Source organism: Myripristis murdjan, chromosome 5 (genome assembly GCF_902150065.1).
Source record: "Myripristis murdjan chromosome 5, fMyrMur1.1, whole genome shotgun sequence".
Lineage (NCBI taxonomy): Eukaryota > Metazoa > Chordata > Actinopteri > Holocentriformes > Holocentridae > Myripristis > Myripristis murdjan.
Genome location: NC_043984.1, coordinates 37,089,078 through 37,112,294, shown reverse-complemented (window position 1 = coordinate 37,112,294; position 23,217 = coordinate 37,089,078). Strand labels below are relative to the sequence as shown.

The following is a 23,217-nucleotide window of genomic DNA, read 5'->3' as shown; positions in this document are numbered from 1 at the left end:
GCGGGAGAGAGTGGGCTCGCCAGTACCCCCACACCTACTGACGAGCCATCCCTTTTGGCCGCACAGGACAAGTAGTGACGTAATGACCGGGCTTACCGCAGTACAGGCACTCACCAGCTCGAATCCTGCGGAGACGCTCCTCGGCGGTTAGTTTAGTCCGGCCCAGCTGCATGGGCTCCTCCTCCGCAGGTCGAGCTGGCGGACGTTCAGGTGTGCCTGACTGGGTAGCAACACCGGTCGGGGGCGGACGAGAGGGTCTCGGCTGGAGCGGAGTGCCAGCACCGGGAAGACGGACGGCCCTCTCTTGGCGTCTCTCCCGGAGCCGATTATCCAACCTGATGGCAAGGGAAACCAGAGAGGTTAAGTCTTTTGGCTCGTCACGAGCCGCTAGCTCGTCCTTGATTTGTTCATTCAGCCCCTTAACAAATACTGCCTGTAAAGCTGCCTCATTCCACGCAGCATCGACAGCTAGGGTCCAAAAATCCACGGAATAATCTGCCACGGAGCGGTTTCCCTGACGAAGGCTGAGGAGTCGGCTGGAAGCGCTGCCTCCGTGGCTCGGGTGGTCAAACACCATTTTAAGATGGTCCTCGAAATCCTTGAAACCGAGAGACTGCATATCGGTGCTGGAGCTGTATGCCTCTGCCCACGACAGCGCTCTGCCCCTCAACAGTCCAATAACATAGTTAATTTTGGCCCCGTCAGTGGCAAAAGATAGAGGCCGCTGACGGAAAACCAAGGCACATTGTAGCAAAAAACCACGACACTTCTCCAAATCTCCATGAAACGGTTCTGGGTCACTCACGTGATTGTCCCTGAGTGGCGATGAAGCCGGAGCCTGTGGAGTTGCCACCGTTTTCATGGAAGTGGTGAGCTCAGCGACCTGCTGAGTGAGCTGGGTGACGGTGGCCATCAGCGTCTGGTTACTGTCCGCCAACCCCAAAAGCACTTGCTCGTGCGAGCTCAGCAGGGCGCCTTGTTTACCCAAAGCCTGAGCTACCGGATCCGCGGGGTTCATGTCGTGGCCAGTTCGTTCTGTTAAGCCTAAGCTCAAAGAACTGAACCCACAATGCAGATACGGTGGAAAAATTAACAGTTTTTAATGAACAGAAAAACAATCCAAGATGACACGACGAAGCTTGGAGATTTCCGGGGATGGCTGGGCGCAGCAGGCTGGACACGGGGAGGCAGGCAGGAAGCGAGGGCAGGCAGGGCAGGGTCTGGGAGCAGAGCAAAAAGGATCAGAAAACAGGTTTTCAAAAAACAGAGCAAAGTCGAAATATGGAGCCGAGACGTTACCACGCGAGCGTGTAGGACGAACTGGCGATGAGTGGAAGTCTGAGCCGGGGTTATAAAGGCAGTTGATTGGTGAGGTAATGACTGAATGGAAACCAGGTGCGTGAGCGGGAACAGGTGAGTGGAAGAGACCAATGAGCCTGCCACGCCCAGCCTAGGGGAAGAAACAGACACACACAACACAGGGGGAGGGGAAACAGGAAAACAGAAAAAACACACACACAGAAGCGACTCCTAACATGTTTAGCACTTGTTGGCCCCTTTGTCTTCACTCTGCGGTCCAGCTCACCCCAAACCATCTGGATTGGGTTCAGGTCCGGTGACTGTGGAGGCCAGGTCATCTGCCGCAGCACTCCATCACTCTCCTTCTTGGTCAAATAGCCCTTACACAGCCTGGAGGTGTGTTTGGGCTCATTGTCCTGTTGAAAAATAAATGATCGTCCAACTAAACGCAAACCAGATGGGATGGCATGTCGCTGCAGGATGCTGTGGTAGCCATGCTGGTTCAGTGTGCCTTCAATTTTGAATAAATCCCCAACAGTGTCACCAGCAAAACACCCCCACACCATCACACCTCCTCCTCCATGCTTCACAGTGGGAACCAGGCATGTGGAATCCATCCGTTCACCTTTTCTGCGTCTCACAAAGACACGGCGGTTGGAACCAAAGATCTCAAATTTGGACTCATCAGACCAAAGCACAGATTTCCACTGGTCTAATGTCCATTCCTTGTGTTTCTTGGCCCAAACAAATCTCTTCTGCTTGTTGCCTCTCCTTAGCAGTGGTTTCCTAGCAGCTATTTGACCATGAAGGCCTGATTCGCACAGTCTCCTCTCAACAGTTGTTCTAGAGATGGGTCTGCTGCTAGAACTCTGTGTGGCATTTATCTGGTCTCTGATCTGAGCTAGAGTTCTCATATTCTGCCCGAAAAAATAGAATTATGTGTTCTGTTATTGATTATGACGTTTCATTTTTATGTGACTGGTGGAGAGAGTGAGAGACTGGATTGGATTTGGAGGCTAAACTTTCAGTGACAGACAGACAACCAGCTGTGCGAGCGCAGCGCAAACAAGTGAGGGAGAGTTGCAGCAGTATCCCGCTGTGCTGGCAGACTCGGCAGCAGGGACGGTTTTTGCTATGGGCAGTGCAACTGCCCAAGGCGCAATCTACTTGGGGGCACACGAGAAAAAAAAAAAAAATCTCCAGTTTTCTAGAATACCGCGCCCACCCGGTCAGGTCTGCCGGATCTGACAGGTGAGCTGCTTGATGCTGGCCGGTGCCGCGGCCGGCTCGCCTGATACCGACTGATGGTGCCCCGGTGCCGCGGCCGACCGGCTCTGCTAAATAATGGCGAATTTGGCGATTTTTTTTTTCGGGCTTTATCGGGCTGTTGGGCCTAAAGTTCGGCTAATTAGTCGGGTCGGGTCGGGCCTCGGGCTGGCCCAGTCAGGCCCGGGTCGGGTCGGGTCTTAATTTTCAGGCCCGATGAGAACTCTAATCTGAGCTGCTGTTAACTTGCGATTTCTGAGGCTGGTGACTCGGATGAACTTGTCCTCAGAAGCAGAGGTGACTCTTGGTCTTCCTTTTCTGGGTCAGTCCTCATGTGTGTGTATTAATTATTGTGCTTTATATATGAAATACTTATGTAAGACCTGTTTAATGTGCATATACTCTGTAATACTCAATCATTACTACCATAATAAAACATTGACGCCTTATCTCCATTGTACATTTTATTCATCAGCTATGTGCACAACACATACTTGGTAAACATTATTCTGTTACTAAGCGATACATAAACATATAGGCAGCGCATCCGCCAGGAATTTTGGGCACCATAAAAAAAAAAAATCAACTGGGCCCCCTCGGCGCAGCGATTGTCACCACATCTCCAAGACCTAAGTGTTAGTGTATGTTTATGAGTTGTAGAACATAATAAATTATCTTGAAGGAGTGGATGTTTACCAGTCCAATAATTTAACAATATGTAAAATTATTATTTGTTTTAAAAATGTAATTACTTATCAAACAGACTTAACAATGTCACCAATGTTAAACCAATGTTACCAATGTTAAATTCAATTTAGTTTTAGTCTTAGTCTTGTGTCAAATGACTAGTTTTAGTCATTATTTTAGTGTAGTTTTAGTCGACTAAATTACAAAGTATTTTAGTCTAGTTTTAGTCAATAGTCTTTGACCTGCATCATGCTGGTTTTCATGCTTTTTTTATTTAACAATATGTTAAATTATTATTATTATTTTAAAAATGTAAATTGCTTATCAAACAAACCTAACTATTCAGCTACCAATGAATGAGCAGTAGTATGCATGTTACAATAAAGATTGAAAAATAAGCCGAAGTGATACCACTTCTCTGAATAGACAAGCTAAGCCAGTGTGCTGCTGTTAGCCAGTGAAAATAGAGCGGAGTGGCAACTCTTCACTTTGTTACACAATCTATGTCAGTGCGCTGCTGTTTTAACTTTGTTATCGCCACTACGCTTGAGCACACAGCAGCGCAGGAGGAGAAAAACTAACGCGCATCCAATGAATGCACTTTTTGGAATGTAATTTAAAAGTCTATGACAAAAAAGAAAAAACTCCCGGTTCTCCCAATGTACAGTCCGGGCCTGTGTTACACCATTGGACTATATGCATGTGAGGACTATATCCATGCTGAATATTGGATTTTTAAGTTCACCTATCTGTTCTAAAAAGCCGTTCAAAAAGTGTGATGACGTCACACATTGAGAGGTGCTGCTTTACGGCGATTTCCAGAGCCCGTCTCCGGAGAGCAGACGGAGACACTCGAGAGAGCCCGTCTGTGCTATATTAGACATTCTCTGTATACACAAATATCAACTTTGATGGAAAAGTCCTCCTTAAGAGTGGGGTTTCCCGTTTCTCTTGGTCATCCGGTGCCATCAAGTGGGATCCCTCGTCGTAAACAGACGCAAGTCCGTCACTGACCAATCAGCATTCATTAGCAAATGCTAGCATGTTATGGCCAACAATAGGCCAACCTGTAGGAAACTGAAAGGATATAAGTTCTCGCTAATTTCACTTTTAACCTATAATTAGTGTCCTGGCAGCCTATGCTGCCAGGACACTATTGTATTCCTACGTGTTCTTTCTTCTTCTTTCTTCTTCTTCTTCTTCCTCTTCTTCTTCTTCCAAGGAAATCATACTTCCCATTGGTGAAAAATCACCAAACTTTGCACAAAGGTCCAGTCCCATGCCAGATTACCTCAGCTGCAAACTCAAGCCAATAGTCCTGATGGTGGTGCTATAGCAAGCCTCTAAAGTTCAAAACTTTGAAAATTCATAACAAATCAACCATATGTGCTACAACTTCACAACTTTCATCAAACTGTAGCCCCAATACTGAAGAAACTTTTGTGCGCTCAAACCTATTGCAAATTATGAAGTCCATCACTCTGTTTTTTTCAAAAACTGTAAAACTTATTAAACCTATCTCCTCCCACAATTTTTGCTCAATTGACACAAAAATTGATACAGACCATCTTCAGACTGTCCTACACAAACATTGTTTCTCAGATTTTTGATTTAACAAAAATTGAGCCTACAGTGCATCAAAATGTTTGACTGTAAATGGTACTGTAAACATATACCTGCAAATTCTCACTAAATAAATCTTCAATGTTCATGAAAAAAATGGACAAAATTCTAGAGTCATGGTAAATGATGTGTGGCAAATTTCAAATGTGTATCTCAAAAACTGAATTTTTGACAGCATTTTGAATTTTGTTCTCATGTGAACAATTGGAGTCAATGCAAAAATGGCATTTTTAAACATCAGTTTTTCAGTTATGGAGCAAATCAATCATTGTTAAAAACAAATGATCAACATCTCCATGCTGTCTAGATGCAATATGTGTATTTTCAGATTTTTGTCTTAATAACTGAATTTTTGACAGCTGTTTAAAATCTGCCTTTCCATGCATGGCTGCCTGCTGTGCTGCAGGTCAGTGATTGGCTCAGTCAGTTTGTGAAGCTGCATGTGAAGTTTTAGCTCAGTGAGGTAGAGGCCAGGCCTCGGCGTCAAAGATTGTGAGTTCAAGCCTCAGCTTGTGCAACATTCCCACGTGCGAAAATTCACCAAACTTTGCACAAAGGTCCAGTCGCATGCCAGATCATCGTCAGATTTTTGTCTTGATGACTTATTTATTTATTTTACAGTGGTTTGAAATCTGCCTTTCCATGCATAGGCGGCTGCTGTCATGTGACTGTCTTAGTCAATTTGTGAAACGACTCTTGCCAAGCTCAGTGAGATAGAGTGTTGTCCTTTATGCCAGAAACTGTGAGTTCAAGTCTCAGCTGATACAAAATGCACATAAGAATGCCACCTTTCTTTTCGTCTTCCTATTCTCTACTTGTTGCTCAGAATTGCCTAAACTTGCCTGGCCCCGACCATTGCTGCACAGCAGCTGTAAAAAGGCGTTGGTTTACTGAGTACCAAACTTGTGACCTCTAAATGACTGGATGAATGAACCCTTAGGTGCTGGTTCTGTGACTGTCTCTACACTCTCCACAGGTTGTCCGGTAAGAACAGGAATGATGATGGCTTAATGAATCCAAGTCACACACACTCTCATTGAGATGCCACTCATTTATTATTGGAAGTTGAAGTACTCTGAATTGTGTGTATACATGTGTGGTTTTTTCTCATGAACGCACAGGAAGGAGTAATTCAACAAAATGAAGCAAGAAAAGTCCAGAAAACTGCAGCGGTAAGTGAAAAGACAGTCCGAACGACAGAGATGAATGAATTAAATCCAGAAGCTGCTGCGGTGAATGAAAAAACTTTTTCATCGGCTCGCGGCAGACAGTTCACACAGCCAGTCTGATGTCTGATTGGTTCAGAGCGTCCTGACGGTGTCTGTTCATGTGTGATCCATGCGTGTTCACATGCTCTTCGTGCGCAAAGTAACAGACAGGGACTGTGCATGTGATCTGTGAATGGGATACCTGTGCAGGAAACTGACCATGAGTTGCTGACCTTCTCAACAGCAGCTATAATGTTTATTATATTTTAGTCTGCTATGTTCATTTTGTCCCTATTGTTCCTCCATAGTCTTGTCAGCTTGTTTGTCGTCACACCTGCCCTGCATTGTCTCATTAGCCCCGCCCCCATGTTGCATGTCTTTGTTGTGTCTTGGCCAATCATCTGTCCCCTCCAGGCCTGTGTCCTGCCCTTTTCTTACCAGAGGCCTGTCCCATAAAGCTGGATTAACATAGGATTAATTTATCTGGCTTCACTTAACGAGACATCAGCATTCAGGATTTTCGGTACCATAAAGCCGGTTATCAACTCACTAATTCAACCCAGGCTTTTCCAATCTAGATCTGTGTGCGCTCACATAAAAAGGGCAGAGTTTGCTGGAGGCGACCAATCACAGACATGGAAAAATCTATCCGAGCCGCATACGTCACAACCGAGGAGTAGACAATAATCATTAATAAATACGAGGAATATAAATCAATAATCCAGGCAAAAAGCAACACAGTTGCAGCTGCCAAAAGCCGCAAGGAATGGTGGCAAAAAATCGCCAACTGTGTCAGTGCGTAAATAAGTGGGATTATAATCTGACTTCCCCACCATGACGGCACAAGTAGATCTGACTACAGTAACGTGTGTGTTCAGTAAATTAATGTGTCTCCCACTCAGCCGTGCACTCCTGCAGAGGAACTGGCCCTCTCTCACAGTGAGGGGCGACCCTCGCTGGGCCGCTGCCCTCAGTTTGAGTTTCAGCAGAATCGTCACTTTGATTCAACTGGTTTTGATATTTCATTTTATAAACCATCTGACGCCTCGTGTTTATTCTGCTGGTTAAAATATTATTTCACTGTCACTTAAAGACTGTAAAACATTTAGCACCAACTCCCATGTGGACTTTTCAGGGCAGACCCCCTAAATACTAAATATGAGCAAACTAATGGAAACCTAAAGGAGCCCAGAGGCTGGCGTGTATTTTATCAAACTTTTATTTAACCCTCTGAATTAAATTCCCCTCATTTATTTTCATAAACATTAAAAAAAAAAAAATCATTAGGCTAGATCAGTCTACAAGATCAATTTTTGGTTGGACAGTGCAGTCATGAGTAACAAAAAAAAAAAAAAAAAAAAAATACAAGAAGAATTGTAAAATGTATTAATTTTACTTTTATAAAAGAAGAAGAAAGGGAAAATGGGCAGGCCATTTTCCAAGAGAGATGACTGGTCAGTAGGTGGGGCTTTTCTACCTGCTGAGCTCTTATCCTGAACTTAACCTGCTCCGGAGCAGGTTAGGTGTTCAGCATATGTTACCACGGCAACGTAGCCCAATAAAGAGTAAGCCACCTTTATGTTACAGAAAAGCCAGGGTTAAGCCTGAAGTTAGCTCGCTAAGCCGAAATCCAGCTTTATGGTGCAGGCCTCAGGTGTGTCAATCAGTTCAGTTTAAGTTCATATTCTTCTGCTTGTTGCTTAGAATTGCTTAAAACTGCCCGGACCCGACCCATCGCTGCACAGCAGCTATAATCCATATTGAACTTTCAGAAGCTACAACATTATTTGCGATTTTTCAACCATAAACAGTTGTAAGAGACAAATTTAGCCGTTTAGCTCCATAGAGCCTCATTCATTCTGCACTCGCCCGCGATCACCCCCAGTGGAATTACGGTGGAACTGCAACCAAGTTTGATACAATGGGGGTTAATGGAGAGTGGCAAGGCTCGTCGTAGACAGGCTCTGTCATAACTTTTCACCCATTTACGGCGCCCCTGCATATTGACCCTTTGCAGACATGTCACAATTATCACGTGACATGGGAGGCGGCACCATGACGAATGGCAGAAGGAAAGTGGACGTCATTTTAAGACAAGGAGGCGCGTTGTAGTTCGTGACACTTCGTCGTTGTAGATTGTTTTTAATTTACTTTTATGGTGGTAAGATGGTGATTTCCGTGCAGTGTGCCAACAGGCAGGGCTGTAAGCCTAATCTAGCCTTTTACAGGAGACCTTTTGATGTGGACAGAAGACAGTGACGGGTAGTAGTGATGGGAATTCCGGCTCTTTTTAGAGAACCGGCTCTTTTGGCTCGGCTCACTAAAAAGAGCCGGCTCTTTCGGCTCCCAAACGGCTCTTCAGATTTTTTTGTTGCTTAAATTAATTTATTACCAACAATAATGTAAAATTATGTGCAAAATGAATTACTAATGTAAAAAAAACATGCGTTATGTTTTTTTTTTTATTTATATGTTTATTATATAAATATGCCTTTATTTATTCACTCTATACAGTGCTACAAAAACTTAATTATAAAATACAAAACAAACTTTTAACTATTTACAGTTGAATTGAGTTGCTGTAGACACTGCAACAGTTGCAGTAGACACACTTCACCTTCATTAATATCAGGTTCAACTGCTTGTGTTTTTTCTTCCCACTGCACTGAGGGTGGACAGGTCTCATGTGCCTGTGCAGGTTGTTTGTGGAGCGGCTCGATAAGATTTTCTTTTTTTTTGCAGACCCTACACTCTGCCTTTCTATTGTCATTAAATTTGAAATGGGTCCAGATTGTACTCCTTTCCCTGCGGTCACTAATTTTCTTAACTAGCCTACACCTTTCCAGCGCGTTCGTGTTGTCTCTTCTTGTTGCCCCTCGCTCTCTTTCTCTCTTGTCTCCCCCACTCCTGTTCTCCTGTTCATGTGTGTTCTCTCTCTGTGTGTGTGTGTGTGTGTGTGTGTGTGTGTGTGTGTGTGTGTAACTGCCGCTCTGGGGTGAAGCGCTCAGCACAGACATATAGCCTAGGCTACGATTGGACACAGAGACGGTAGCCCACATCTTGACCAATCACATGCGGCTTTCGCAGAAAAAATAACCAATCGGCTCCCGAAAAAAAAAAAAAAAAAAAAAAAAAACGGCTCCCAATCAGGAACCGGCTCCCGTCGTTCACCTCCAAGAGCCGGCTGTTAGAGCCGGTTCGTTCGCGACCGACCCATCACTAACGGGTAGCTGCTATCCATCGTAAGGACTGACAGCCGTCCAAATACTCCCGGATCTGCAGTGAGCATTTTTACAAGGTCAGTTTCATATTAAAACGTTATCAGACTTATATAACCTTAGTTATGTTAGAGCCAGTCAAAACAAACTGTGTAGTTAGCTAACGTAGCTACCGCTAGCTAACAAACTCAAGTAGGGTTTGTTTACTAGTAGCGATGCTAGCTAGCTACTAACGTTAGCTAGCTAGTCCTTCTCAGGACTAGCCAGCAATAAGCCCCGAGAAGCCGTGGGTTACAGTGATTTTACAGCGGCTGCGCGTCGTGCCTTAGAACGCCCCTAAGCTGTTATAAAACCACTGTAACCCACGGCTTCTCGGGGCTTATTGCTGAATTAGGAGTGCCAGCTAATACGAACAGAGTCCTGAGAAGGACTAGCTAGCTAACGTTAGTAGCTAGCTAGCATCGCTACTAGTAAACAAACCCTACTTGAGTTTGTTAGCTAACGGTAGCTACGTTAGCTAACTACACTGAGTTTGTTTTGACTGACTCTAACATAGCTAAGGTTATATAAGTCTGATAACGTTTTAATATGAAACTGACCTTGTAAAAAATGCTCGCTGCAGATCTGGGAGTATTTGGAGGGCTGTCAGTCCTTACGATTGTTAGCAGCTACCTGTCGCCGTCTTCTGTCCGCATCAAAAGGTCTCCTGTAAAAGGCTAGATTAGGCTTACAGCCTTGCCTGTTGGCACACTGCACGGAAATCACCATCTTACCACCATAAAAGTAAATTAAAAAACTATTTTCAACCATGGAATGTCACAAACTATAACGCGCCTCTGTGTCTTAAATTGACGTCCACTTTCCTTCTGCCGTCCGTCATGGCGTTCATATTTCGCGCGACTGGAACGTGACGTCACGTGCAAAGGGTCAATAGGCAGAGCCGGCCCTACGACTAGGGTGGCCCTAAACAAGATTTTGTTTGTGGCCCCAAAACACATCCAGCATAACCATCAAATCATGCAATATGAACACACACACACACACACACACACACACACACACACACACACACCAGAGATGGACAAATGAACAATTTATTTTAAACAATGTATATTAAAATATATGAAAATGTAAGGAGTTACAAAACCCAACCAAAAATATTCAAAATGCTAAATACAGTGAACATATTCAAACAAACAAACCTTATAAAAAAAACAAAACAAGTAACAATAAACAATCAACTTGAGTGCAAAATATTCAGAATAAAGTTAAAAGTGCAAAAGTATAAACTATAGTCCAAAGCAAGAAGCTGAAGATGATGTTTGTTCTGCTGCAGCAGTAGATGTGCTAAAGAGCTGCAGTAATGCCCCTGAAAAGATTAGGATTTCAATAATTTTTTTTATTCTTAAATATAAGGCACTTAAGGTACATTACATGTCTCTGTCAGGCTTATATATCAATCACACCACAAACACACTGTTTTCAAAACTTGCAAATTTTCCAATTAAAATGTCAAAATATGAGCTACAAAGATTTACATTTACAAAGCTAGTCATTAGTCTGAAACAATTTGGGGCAATGTGGACATCTGATAGATTGTTTATTAATATAATAAACCAAATCACCAATATTTCATGTTGCAAGAAAACACTGGGTGCTAGTTAACAAACCCACTGTAGCCTTTATGAATCATAAATGATGATGCATCCTACTCATGTTAGCAATCTTCTCTTTTTTGGCCCGTAAGCGCCTCTCCTACATTTCCGTTTAGGATCCATGTTGAGGCTGGAATCAAGGTGTTCTACAGGTGCTGTGGCCACTTTAAGGGACAGTCCAGTGCGCTATGGAGTGTGTGTGTGTGTGTGTGTGTGTGTGTGTCTCGGTAAAGCTGCCGACCGGGGCCAAGCGTGTTGTAAAGGAAGCTGCAAACAGAAGAAATCAGGTGTGTGCACTTAGAGCTTTTATCAGAAAAATAAATGCGGGAACTCCTCAAGACTCCAGCCCGGTTTGTGTGTTACTTGGCCACTCGGCCAGAAAGAAAAGGGGCTCAGCCCCGAAGTTTGCTACCAACTTGGGCCCTGCAGCAGAAAATAAGTCTCCTGGTGCGTTCCGACTACAGTCTGAGCGAGGAAGCAGGAAGGTGAACAAAGGGTTAATTAGCAGCATTTAACCGCCACAACACAGACTTTATTTGTGAAAGTCCGACACTGCAGTGTTTGTCAGAGTATAGTTATACAGTCTATGGTAAGAGCAGAAACACAGAGTCACAGTGAGTGTGTGGCCCCTCTGGTGGCTGTGGCCCTAAACAACCGGCTCTGCCCAGGCCTAGTGACTTTTCATACCCTGCAGATATGTTACAGTGGATTCGGTGATCGGTAGATACGTGTGAAACGTGCCTGTCATGTCCTGTGTGTTTTTCTCTGTCATCACTTGCAGACTCACATGGTATTGGGTTGTGTTCGCAGTCACTTAACAAAGTTGTTGATTTCGTGTTGTTTAAAGAACCACGTACAGTGTGTGAAGTTCTGTAAATAACCTTTTTTAAATGGTTCTATGGTCATTTTTCAGAATAAAAGGCTCTTTGAGCCGGTTCTCACGTTCTTTGTTCCTTCACTGGGTTCCAGACGAGCTATTAAAAATGTCAGCTGTGACGCTGTGGCATTTCTTTCTGTTTACTGACGGTTTATAGAGCGAGACATTCATCCATTCACTGAGGAAATAATCTGCACATTAATCCATAAGAATTGTTAGCTCCTGCCGCCACCAAATAACTCCAATAAACATGAAGAACCTTTAGGACTTTAAAGAACCACATACAGAGTGTGAGGAACCGGCTTCTAAATAAAGAGGTTCTTCATCTGGTGGTGGTTCTTTGTAGAACCAGAGTTTATTTTGAAGAACCATTTAAGAACCAGTATATTCTGAGAGCTCTGCCTGTGTGGTAAGCTGACTGCGGGTCAGTCTCACATCATCTCTCCTCCACACACTGAGGTGCTGAGATGCCTGAACTCCTCCACTGGACAGAAAGGCTCACACCACACAGAAAACTGAGCCTTCAGATTTTGGAGATAAATAACCCTCATCCAGGTGTGACCCTCATCCTGGATGACATCATCTGTGAGCTGTCAGCAGTGATGATGATGAGGATGATGAGGATGATGATGATGAGGATGATGGGATCATCCTCAGCAAATCCTTAGCAAAACAGACACTCTGCAGATCTGAGCTGTGCCTTGGCGTCTTGTCCATGAACATTAAAAGCAGGAGAGGAGACAAGACACACCTTCGCCTCAGCCTGAAGACTCAACCTGATGCCAAGAGCATCCAAATTATTACCTTTCATATGAGAACCTTTTGATGACATTGTTATGAACAGTGGCTCTCAAAGTTTTTAAATTGTGTTCCCCCTGAGCAATGCAATAAAACCCCGTCCTGTGGTCAGAGGGTCAGTCCAGCTCCATCAGTGTGAAACAACAACCTGATCCTGAGCACATTCTCTTCTTTCTGTTTCTGCTTCTTCTTCTCTTCCTCCTCCTCCTTGTTTCCAGCTGTAACCATGTTTTCTGTTTGTTTTTGTTTTTTTTTGGCTTCCCAGTCAGAATGAACAAACGTCCTTGCTCATTAACCACGGCAGATTTAAACCACAAACACACACTACAGGATTTAGTAACAAGGAAATCCTGCTGATCTGAGCCCAGAATCACCAGATTGTTTTCTTCTGAATCGGCCCAAGTCACGGCAACATCTCTTCAAAGTCCAGATGTTGAGGAGGAGATTGTGATTCTGGGCTCAAATCACCAAGTTCAAGTTCAAGTTCAAGTTTATATTTAGAGTCCAACATCACTGTTAACAGTCTCAAAGGACACCAGGATTTCGGTACTAAATCCCACAGGAGAGGAAAAACTAGTTTTCCCAGTTTTTATTTTCTACCAAATAATCTCAGCATTTGATTTTTCCCCCCATAAATTTGTGAGTTTTCTCTCATAACTTTACAACTTTCATCTTAGACTTTCTGAGTTTTTTGAAATGCAAATTTGTGACTAGAAAGTCTCTGATTTTGTTTCCTCATTAATTTGTGATTTTTTTCCCCTCATAAATGACCGCTTTATTCTCAGAGAATATGAGTTTTCTTCTCATAAAGTTACCAAAGTATTTTTTTCTCCGTACAATGGCCCTGACACGCTGTGGAAAACGTCAGACTTTAAAGGTGGATTGATAAAATTTCAGTGGTTTTCCTCTCACGTGTGTCTCTGTATACTGTTCAAGATCCTTACAGTGGTTTCGAATCTGTAAACTGAGGTTCATTTGGAAAACGGCAAATTGATCCGTTAAAAAAAATGTAAAATGAATTGCACATGATGTCAAATGCAGATGTGATGTGTTTGGTGCCGCGGCAGGGCACAGCGGTCTCCTGGGCTCGCGGAGCGGCTGCTGCACGCGCCCCGTCTGCGCTCTACTTTCAGTATGGCGGCGGCTAGTTGCGGAGGAGGACAACTTCTTCCAGATTCCTTCCAGAAAACAGTGGGAATGCGGCAGCTCTGAGTCCAAACCACCGCGGCAAACACGAGCTGGACTGAAATAGACCACGACGGCGCAATTTGCGGCTCGCAACGAGGATTTTCTGGGAAGATAATCGGGCTGGTGTGATGTGTGCGGAGCCAGGAAACTCGCCTCATTTTCCGCGTCTGTTTCTGTTCTGACTGTCAGTTAGCCGGTTAGCCGCTAGCCGCTAACTGCTAGCGGGCTGCTAGCGGACCACCTTCACGTTAACGTTCGCTCGCAGAGTCTCTCAGTAGCTTAAAGGCGAATTAGCTTGCTTCTTTTTTGGCTGCAGGAGGCAGGGATGGCTTTTCACCTCCACTCGGTAAGCGAACTGGTCGAGGAGGGTGGGGAGAAAACATTTGAGGATCTGGATAACAAGTTTGTCAAGCAACTCACTAGCCTAGCCTAGCCTAGCCTAGCCTAGCTTAGCCTAGCTAGCTGGTAGTTCGCCAGATAACGCTGGCCGACGTCAGGGGGTAGCGAGCTAGCCAATTAGCATTTTAGTTGCTGAAGAAGGTCTGCTAATCCCTCAAATTCATCCCCACTAAGTGTTTGTGATCCTGAAGCCTATCTGCTAACCGCTTCGGGCTGACAGTGGAGATTTACTGCTTTACTTTGCTGAACCTCAGTTGATTTTAATGCTTCATGTTGTTAAACTCAGGGGTGTTGTTAGCGTCCTGTCTAGCTAGTTATCTTTAGCTATCTGGTAGGTGTTCTGTGGAGGGAGTGGTAGGTAAGCCAGCAAAGGTTCCCTTCTATCCAGGCTGCAAGGTCAGCAAGGTGTGACATGCAGTGAAATGACTGATAGATTACAGGTGACACATTAGCTAACGCCAACCCGTGGGTGAACCGGCTGGCGTGTTGCATACTGAGGGTGTGTGCCTGCTTCTAGCTTGTGGCAAGACCAGACTTACACCACTGGAAACCGCGCAATACTAGTTTCATTCACCGCCCCCAGCAGGGATTAGACAGCCTGCCACCTGAATTGATAACTGGCAGCTTAAATAATCAATAATCAGACTTATTGGGCGTTAGCTGATTGATCACTTCCAGTTGGTAACTTGATGAGCTTGAAGCCCAGCCTGCTCCCCCCTGCCTGCTCCTGAGCTGGACTAGTTTGATGGACGCTGGAGGCTGTCAGAGCTATACTCAGTCATGTATGTCTTGACACATGGCACCCTGGTCTGTACATAGTGCCTGTTGTCAAATATAAGTGTCGTTATGTAGCGTGGGTAGGCAGCCAGCAAGCAGAATGTCTTGTCTTTTTTATACCTGTTAGATTGTTTTTTTTTTTTTGTTTTTTTTTTTTAAGTATAGGAGAGTCTATTTGAATCAGAGTTGGAAAAGCACTGCAGCCCAGGCTGTGCACACTAGAAAATGTGTATTAGTTAGTGCCTAGAAGTTAGAGAACTAACCAATCCTGCCTACACACAGGCCACAGATATCGTAAATTATACATTGGGGATTACAACCGAAGCCTGCCACTCTGGATCAAGAAACCTTGTCTTTCGTGTCTGGTTGGAGTAATACTCTCAAGCCGTCATCAATGCCTTCAGCGCTGGCCGTGTTCGCCTGCCGACCAAACTCACACCCGTTCCAGGAGCGGCATGTCTACCTGGACGAGCCGGTCAAGATCGGCCGGTCGGTGGCCCGGTGTCGCCCAGCGCAGAACAACGCCACCTTCGACTGCAAGGTGCTGTCCAGGAACCACGCTCTGGTGTGGTTCGACCACAAGACCGGCAAGGTAAGAGAAGATGTGATGGCTTCATGTGTGATAACACATCCCACTGGTTTTCTTTTCCACAGGTTTCTAGATGTCTTTCATTTCTAACAGGGTTTACTGTTTGCTTCTTTTGTTTTTTTGATGAAAACAAGGAGCAGCATTTCAGGGTTATTTTGCAGAGAGTGACCTTTCAGCTCACTTCCCGTAACTCCAGGGCAACTTCTTAACCACAGTGGCAGACCAGCCACCTCCATCCTCTAACATCTAACCCTAATTTCTGCAGTGACATTCAGCCCGCTGAGATAGTGTAAGATGGTATTGTCACCAGTGGCTGCCATGAAATGATGCTGTCATATAAGTAAAAATAAGTAAAATTTATTTGTATGGTGCTTTTCACAGACACAGGTCATAAAGTGCTGTACAACAGCACTGCAAAAATACAAAGAAAAAATGAAAAAATGAGAATGGTCACCTGAGGCACCTATACAAGTTAAAACAGCATTAAAACATATAATATGTGCAGAAGAATACATATGAAAAACAATGTATAAAATAGATATAAAAACACCATGTATATATATATGAAAATTCAAACCTAGTGCATACAGGATTACATAAATGCCTGTCTAAATAGGTGTGTCTTTAGCTCCCTTTAATACAAGCACTGTACTGTGTGGTTATCTTTGGTGCTTTTACAGTTCACATTCACACTTTACATGAGCAGGTCTCAGCCTTTTTGGCTCGTGATCCCTTAGGACACGGCCGGGGAACCACGTGCCATGGAGGGCCGAGAGGCTGCAGGTTTTCATTCCAACCAAAACTCCACCAGCTGATTTTCACGTAGTTCCTCCTCCTGCTTGAAGGTGAGGTCATCAGTGAAATCACCTGGTTGAGGTTTTGGCTGGAATGAAAACTTGCCAAGCCAGTGCTCGTGTCTCAGGCTGCATATGCAGATCGGTGAACAGTCCAACCAAATTGGCTTAATTATCAGTGGAGGCCTTGCATCTTAAAATGACTCCCAAAGAGCATACACAAATAGTTAAATATGAAAAAATTATCATAATTTAGCATAATCAAAATGTTTTTTCTTTCCCCTACACTTTAATTATCTTGTGACCCACCCAGTCGGGGTCCAGAACCCTAGGTTGAGAACCACTGCTTTACATGACAATATCCTTGAGAAAGTTCAACTCCTCGGTGTGATCAAATATGAACAGAGCACCATACGTCATGTTATTCAGGTTGTGTTCACACTTAGTTTGCTTTGAGCGGTTTAATCAGCCTGCAGTGTTTGCTGCTTTTAGTTTGCAGTGTGTGGCCAGGTGAGAACAATGCCACTGGGCTACAAATAACCTAGAAACTGTGAAAAAAGTATGGAAAGTAGACTAGATCTACAACCATGCAAACGTCACCCGTCATGCAACTTGAGTCACCGATCTGAAGCAGGGATTGGTGGGTAGACTTTTCCCAGGCTGTTTCTCCAAATTTCAGGTTTATTTGGTAAAATAGGTATGTTTATTTTCAACAGAGACAAAAATTGGATTCTCTGATTCTGTGTAAAGACAATGAAACACCAAGCTGGCGGCTGGTCATCAGCCAGTGTTTGGCTGTCTTAGTGTTGTGGCCCTGGTTTGTCGCAGTGTATCCTGCACCGTTAGCACTAGTTAGACCCATTTTGGTGACTTTTCGGCCAGTTGAGCATGTTGAATCAATTCAGTGAGAGAGGTCACTCTGAGCTTAGCGAATCAGTGTGCGAGAAGAGAAACGGAAGGCCAAGCAGTGTCCTTTGTAACTTCTTATCAGACATATTCTGGATGAGGAGAAGCTGTATTACAAAACGTTTTGTGGTGACCAAGAGTCGTGTGAAAAGAGTGAGCAAATGCTGCTTTGTTTTATTTCATTTGTATATTTGCATTCCTGGGTCTTCTGGTTTCCCTTTTTGAATGATGAACACAGTCTACTGCCACCTGTTGGTATGGAGAGTTGTTTCCTCTCACATTCCCTTACTATTTACTAGCATGCGGCGTGTTAAAGTGCAACTTTTTGGCCCCAACACGGGTAACGAGGTAACTCAGTTGGCCTTTGTTACTTCAGGTTCTTTGATGTTGGTTTGGTATGTCTAGGTCTTGGACAAAAATAATTTTTCTTGGTGATGGCACAGCTTTTGTATTATGTGTATGTTAATGTCTATGCCTGCCTGTCAGTGTTTTGATTCATTTTGCCAAGGTGTGACCGAAAAACAGATCAGAAACCAGAGGAATAGAACAGGCAAACGCAGTTCTGCAGGTGTGAATGTTGAGCTCCTTCTTGTTTCCAGTCAAGGGTTGTGTTTTGTTGTGAAGTGAGCATCATTTATTAAACATTTTCCTTTGTCCTCCCAAATTCTGCATTCATGACCAGTTCCTTACCCAAGTTCCGATTTTGGAAAAACTGCTGTCGAAATCATTGACTTACTCAGCTCATCCCCCAGTAATGCATCAGAAGCTGAAACTTGCAGAACAAATCCCACATGGTGAGATGATGGCAGCTCCCAAGAATGGAGGTCAACCACAGTCTTCTTTTTAATGTGTTAGTGCTTCATTGTACTCGCTTTGACAGACACATAATGTTGAAATATGCCATTTGCTTTTAACAATAAACTGATCACTAGGCATTGAAACAAACAAAAAAAGTCTTCCTGATGTGGGACTCTTTTCGTGCGGACTCGATTAAAGCTAACTTTTATCAAATGCTGAAGCTAGTTTCTATCATCATCCAGGTTATGAGTGATATACATAAGCACACTTTTAAAATTCTGTTCCAGCTGTTTGAATCAAGAAAACAGAATCAAGGACTTTGTCCCGGCTTTTTTTTTTTTTTTAAATCCCACAGCATTCAGATTTGTGGCGGACAAATGAAAGAAATCTCAGTGTGTCGCTGCGTCTGTCATCCCTCCGGCTCCAGCGAGTGTGTACCTTCTCTGTAGAACAGGTTGAACAGGCTGAGACTACCCAGGGATTACCCAGCTATGTGGCATGCAGGGACTTCGAAATACCCTGAGTGTATGTGTGTGTGTGTGTGTGTGTGTGTGTGTGTGTGTGTGTGTGTGTGTGTGTGTTCTTACCATAAGCTATTTATACCAACACCAAACTGAGCATCATCCTTTCCTCTGTTGCAGCATATACACACAGATTACACAAGACACACACACAGGCTGTACAGTGTGCGCACACTCACACAAAGACAGATTTATTATTTTCTGTTATTGATTATTACCACTTAAGTTTAGGCAATACACTCTATATTGAATTGGCCTGAGCAGAGGGAGGGATAAGCTCTTTTATTGCCATTATTGATTTATCACTGAAGTGTCAGCGGTATGTGACGTGCACTTGAAGCCAGTAAAGTTTGTGGAGTTTTACTGTAAATTTGGACGAGGTTGGTGTGTTTCTGTGTGTGTTAGTCTCTCTCTGTGTGTGTGTGTGTGTGTGTGTGTGTGTATGAGGGATGTGCCAGAGTAATCCAGCAAGTAGTTGGTGTTAATTATAACACTGTCAAAAAAGACGCTGGAAGCACTTCTCGTGGAAGGTGGAACTAAAAAGCAGCATTAAAGGACCGTACTGGTGTTTTTGAGTTGCTTGGCCCGTTTCAGAAATCAGAAATACTTTATTGATCCCTGAGGGGAAATTAGGTCAGTTGCAGTTTGTCAAATTCTCTAGGGAAAAGTATCTATATGCAAAGTGAAATTATAAGAAATAGAAAAGGAAAAGAAGAAATCTAAAAGTGTGTACATTAGAAATTCATATTAAAGTGTCTATCAGTCCTTCAATTATTTTGCAACAAGTTCATTTTCATATTATAGTGGAATGAATGGAAACCGACGGCCGGAGAAAAGGGAGGAAAAATGATATGGCAGTTCTAAAATACCACTGCTCGCTTTGGGGAAGATCAGCAGAAATGTTTATGGGGTATATAGATTTTATAGATATAAGGTTAAACATGTGAGACCACTTTGTACTTTGTACTTTGTACAGTTCTATAATTGAACTGAACAAAAGATGGATAGCTGAAGTCTTTGGGGTTTTGATTATTTGTTTTTTTCTTTTTAGTGTGTTTGCTGTATTTTGCTGTTTTATGATATTTTAAAATCAGAAATCAGAGTTATCAGTAAAGTATTTCTGATTCTGATTTCTGATTATTGTATTCTGAAATGCATGCATGGTAAGTGTATGGTCGTAGTTGTGAATGTTTATGTATGAGCATGAATTTATACATATTTTTCTGTTTTTTATTATTGTAAATTGTGCTTCTATTCACTTGTCAGCTGTGAGCCTGAATGTAAACAAACTCATTCAACTCTTCACCCCAAAATACAAACTGATCCTCTTGTAACCTCCATGCTCACTAAACCTTGTTGGACCACCAAACCTGAGTTAGCTCCTGTTTTTACATTTTCTGTCAAAACCGAATGAGACCTGTTTTCACATCTCCTCAAAAATGCATGAAAATGTTAATCGAATTTCTCCAACAACCTCATTCAGATTAAACCAATCCAAAGACTGAACATGAAACATTTCACAGCCGCCACGTTTGTTCAGGTTTGCTCTGGCGTTTGTACAATTTCCTCCTCATGTCAGCGTCCTTGTTTTAGCTGCAAATACATGACGATACAGAAACGAGACACCGACGAAATAGCATTTGCGTGTGACAAGTTATTATTTTTGTGCGGAATATACTGACTATTCAACGGAGTTTAAGAATAGCCAACTTTCTGAAATGAGATTTTTCACGTCCAAGAAGTCGACAAGCGCCAGAGACACTCAGGTCTGACTGGTCGTGTCCCGTGATTGATGAACCAATCAGCCGGCTCAGTGATCCAGGAGATTGCTTGTATTATTGATGTGATCATTTTGTGCATCAGAGCAGCGTCTCCTCCAGTGCTGTAGCCTAATACTGAGATGGGATAAAGGTACCAGCACCAAACTAGAGTAAGTTAACGGTATCAGAGGATTTCCCCCAAAACCAGTACATCCAGTCATGACTCACAGGGTTTCCCCCAGGATTTTTTGAAACTGTGGTGCTGAGGTGGACGAACCCCCCCCCCCCCCCCCCCCCCCCCCCCCCCCCCCCAACCATAATGTCCCCCCGGGGGGGGGGACAAGCAAGCCAACAGGACCAAATGTGTTAGCATGTAACAGAAACACATTTATTTACATTGCTACATATTGCAAGACTGTATTATTGGCAGTGTGCAGCCTGGCTGAGAGCACTTCATCTTTTCTTTCTTTTTTTTTTTTTTTTTTTTTTTAAAAAGAGCTCTAAGGCTCTATTGTAGTTCAACTCAGCCAGAGGTGGCCCATTGATGCTGAGAAAAACCAAACCTGGGTGGGGCTTGGGGTTTACTTGGTGCTGACTGGATTTACTCTCGGCGCGATGTAGTGTCAACAGAAAGCAAACAGCCGGGCACTAGGCGTCCCTAGCAACACGACCAACACTACCAAGCTAATGCTAACGTGCTAGCTAACGCTAACAACACACTTTTTAGCCGGCATTTTTAGGGACGCTAACGTTAGCTTTAGCGGACGTTAGCTAACGCTAACAACAGGCTTTTTTAACAACACGCATTTTGATGCCCCGGTCATGGTTGCGCAACCGCCCGGTAACTTTACAGGAACGTCCTCTCACTCGGCCTCTCAGTGGAGTCATGGCAGGTGAGAGGGCCGAGCCAGAGGACGCTCCTGTAGCAGCTCCTGCCCCCCAAATACTACCAGGAACACTGCAGAAGCCCCAGCCACAAGCCATCCACAACCCGAAAAAGCGCCCAGCAGTAGGACAAAGCAGGGGGGTGATAACTCCGGTGCGTTTTCAAAATAAAATTAATTGCGGCGTAGTGTAACATGTCGTGATATTTAATGTATCATTTAAAACTCTGATCATAGTAAGTATATGTGCGCAAATATATGCTATGTGTGTATGTAGGGTCGTTTTCACAGGTCATTCATACAATATACTTTAAATTGTGTTAACACCCGAAAAAAAAAAAAAAAAATCATCATTCCCAAGCCGTGGCGGCTTTTATTTAGCCGTGGCGGTGCGCCACGATCAATTACATGTAGCGGAAACCCTGACTCAGATATCAGTAATGGAAACATGGCGACATGATTTTTCTAGGATTTTGCTCATCGCCCAGATGCTGTTTCAGCGGCTTTTCCATCTACCGGAAGTGTGGCTGGCTGGTTCACAGGCTGAGACACGATATTGGAATGAACGTTTAATTCCCAAGTATAATTAAGCCGTACAATTGTGATTATTATTATTATTATTTATGGACATTAATCTCCATGATTCGAGTAACTGCACTTTTGGCCTCTAATATCAGCGAGCCATCAGGGCCTTTAAATTTTACATTGTTGCCAAGATGCCAACATTGTGCGGTTACTAATTATAGAAACTCGTATATACACCAGATTATTATAAGAGCTGAATTGTGAAGCTGTAAGTACATTACAGGGATGGTACAGATTCTCCTCTGACTAATAAGCTTTGCAGTGGCTTAACCAGGTTTTTTTTTTTTTTTTTTTTTTTTTAATTTTTTTTAAAAAGCTGTCTGCAGACTTCCAGTGAAGTCATTGTAGCAGCATCTTTCAGCATCTCAAGGACCCAAAACACCATGGTGATTTGCTCGTTTATTCCATTTTGATTGGTCCTCAGATTGGTTCCGTCACAGTGGCGTCAAATGCTTCATGAAACGAGTCATTCACACCCCGTGGAAAAAATAATTCCTCCATCTCTCCTGTACAGCTTTAGTCGCCAGCAGCCTGTGTTCACTGTGATGATGCATTTTGCTGACCAAACAATAATTGACTCATTACATATTTGAATAGTGAAACACCCTTGAAATGAACTTTTACTTTATTGATTTGATGTATTTCCTGTTGAAACTGGATGGTTTTGGCGGGACTTAGTGCAGGGAAGGATCACTGACAAGTGCTTAAAGATTTTGGAGGGTTTATTGGTTAAAATTTTAATTTACTCCCACTTCTGCAGGATGACATCTCTGTCTAAGATACTCTGCTTAACAGGAAGTAGTAGTGCAATACAACAGAGCCCATTTATCATTTACATCTCAGCTACATATGAGCTGTGTCTGGTCTATATGCTGTATTCTTGTTTTTGTAGGAGAAAACTCTGTCAGAGGTCATGTTGTCAATAACAATAATATTGCATAGCCTGTAAAGCCGTCACACACCCTGACTTAATTCTTAAGATGTTTTTACTTAAGCCACGCGGTGCAGGCCTGTATTGCTGGGATGGGATTGGAGCGCTGACATTGAAATAACTCTGCAGCCAGCTTAAGGAACATTTTAGTTGCATACAATGTCAGACCAAGTGTAACCAAGCTCCAAGATCCATCAGATAAGAATCTTAAATTGACTGTTCAGGAGACTGTTTTTTTTTTTTTTTTTAAATGTGGAAGTGGTGGAGAAATTGGTCTCTGTCCTCTTCTATGAATGGCGGCTCAGTCTCTGTTGTAGTTGCTGGAAATATCTGGATGTGACTTCACAAAGGTGAATACACAAATATAAAATGAACTCCGAAATATAATTTGCATTACCAGTATTTGTTTTTTTAAGATGTCCAAGTGTTTTAGGGTGCATTTTTCCCATAACAA

General features: G+C 43.3%; 2 protein-coding genes across 9 annotated transcripts in view; one reads left to right on the top strand and one right to left on the bottom strand.

Moving 5' to 3' along the window:
- LOC115359332 (NACHT, LRR and PYD domains-containing protein 14-like) overlaps positions 1-23,217 on the bottom strand; it is a gene marked incomplete at its 3' end in the record, with an annotated part of 845,616 nt that overhangs the window by 395,831 nt on the left and 426,568 nt on the right. The window lies entirely within an intron of this gene.
- slmapa (sarcolemma associated protein a) overlaps positions 13,725-23,217 on the top strand; it is a 97,103-nt gene continuing 87,610 nt past the window's right edge. For 4 of the 8 annotated variants that reach the window (XM_030051749.1, XM_030051751.1, XM_030051748.1 and 1 more), the window contains exons 1-2: positions 13,726-14,165; positions 15,278-15,587. In XM_030051749.1, coding sequence (XP_029907609.1) covers positions 15,390-15,587 — 198 coding nt within the window. In that variant the 5' untranslated portion in view covers positions 13,726-14,165; positions 15,278-15,389. The other 4 variants (XM_030051744.1, XM_030051746.1, XM_030051752.1 and 1 more) reach the window with 3 other exon arrangements.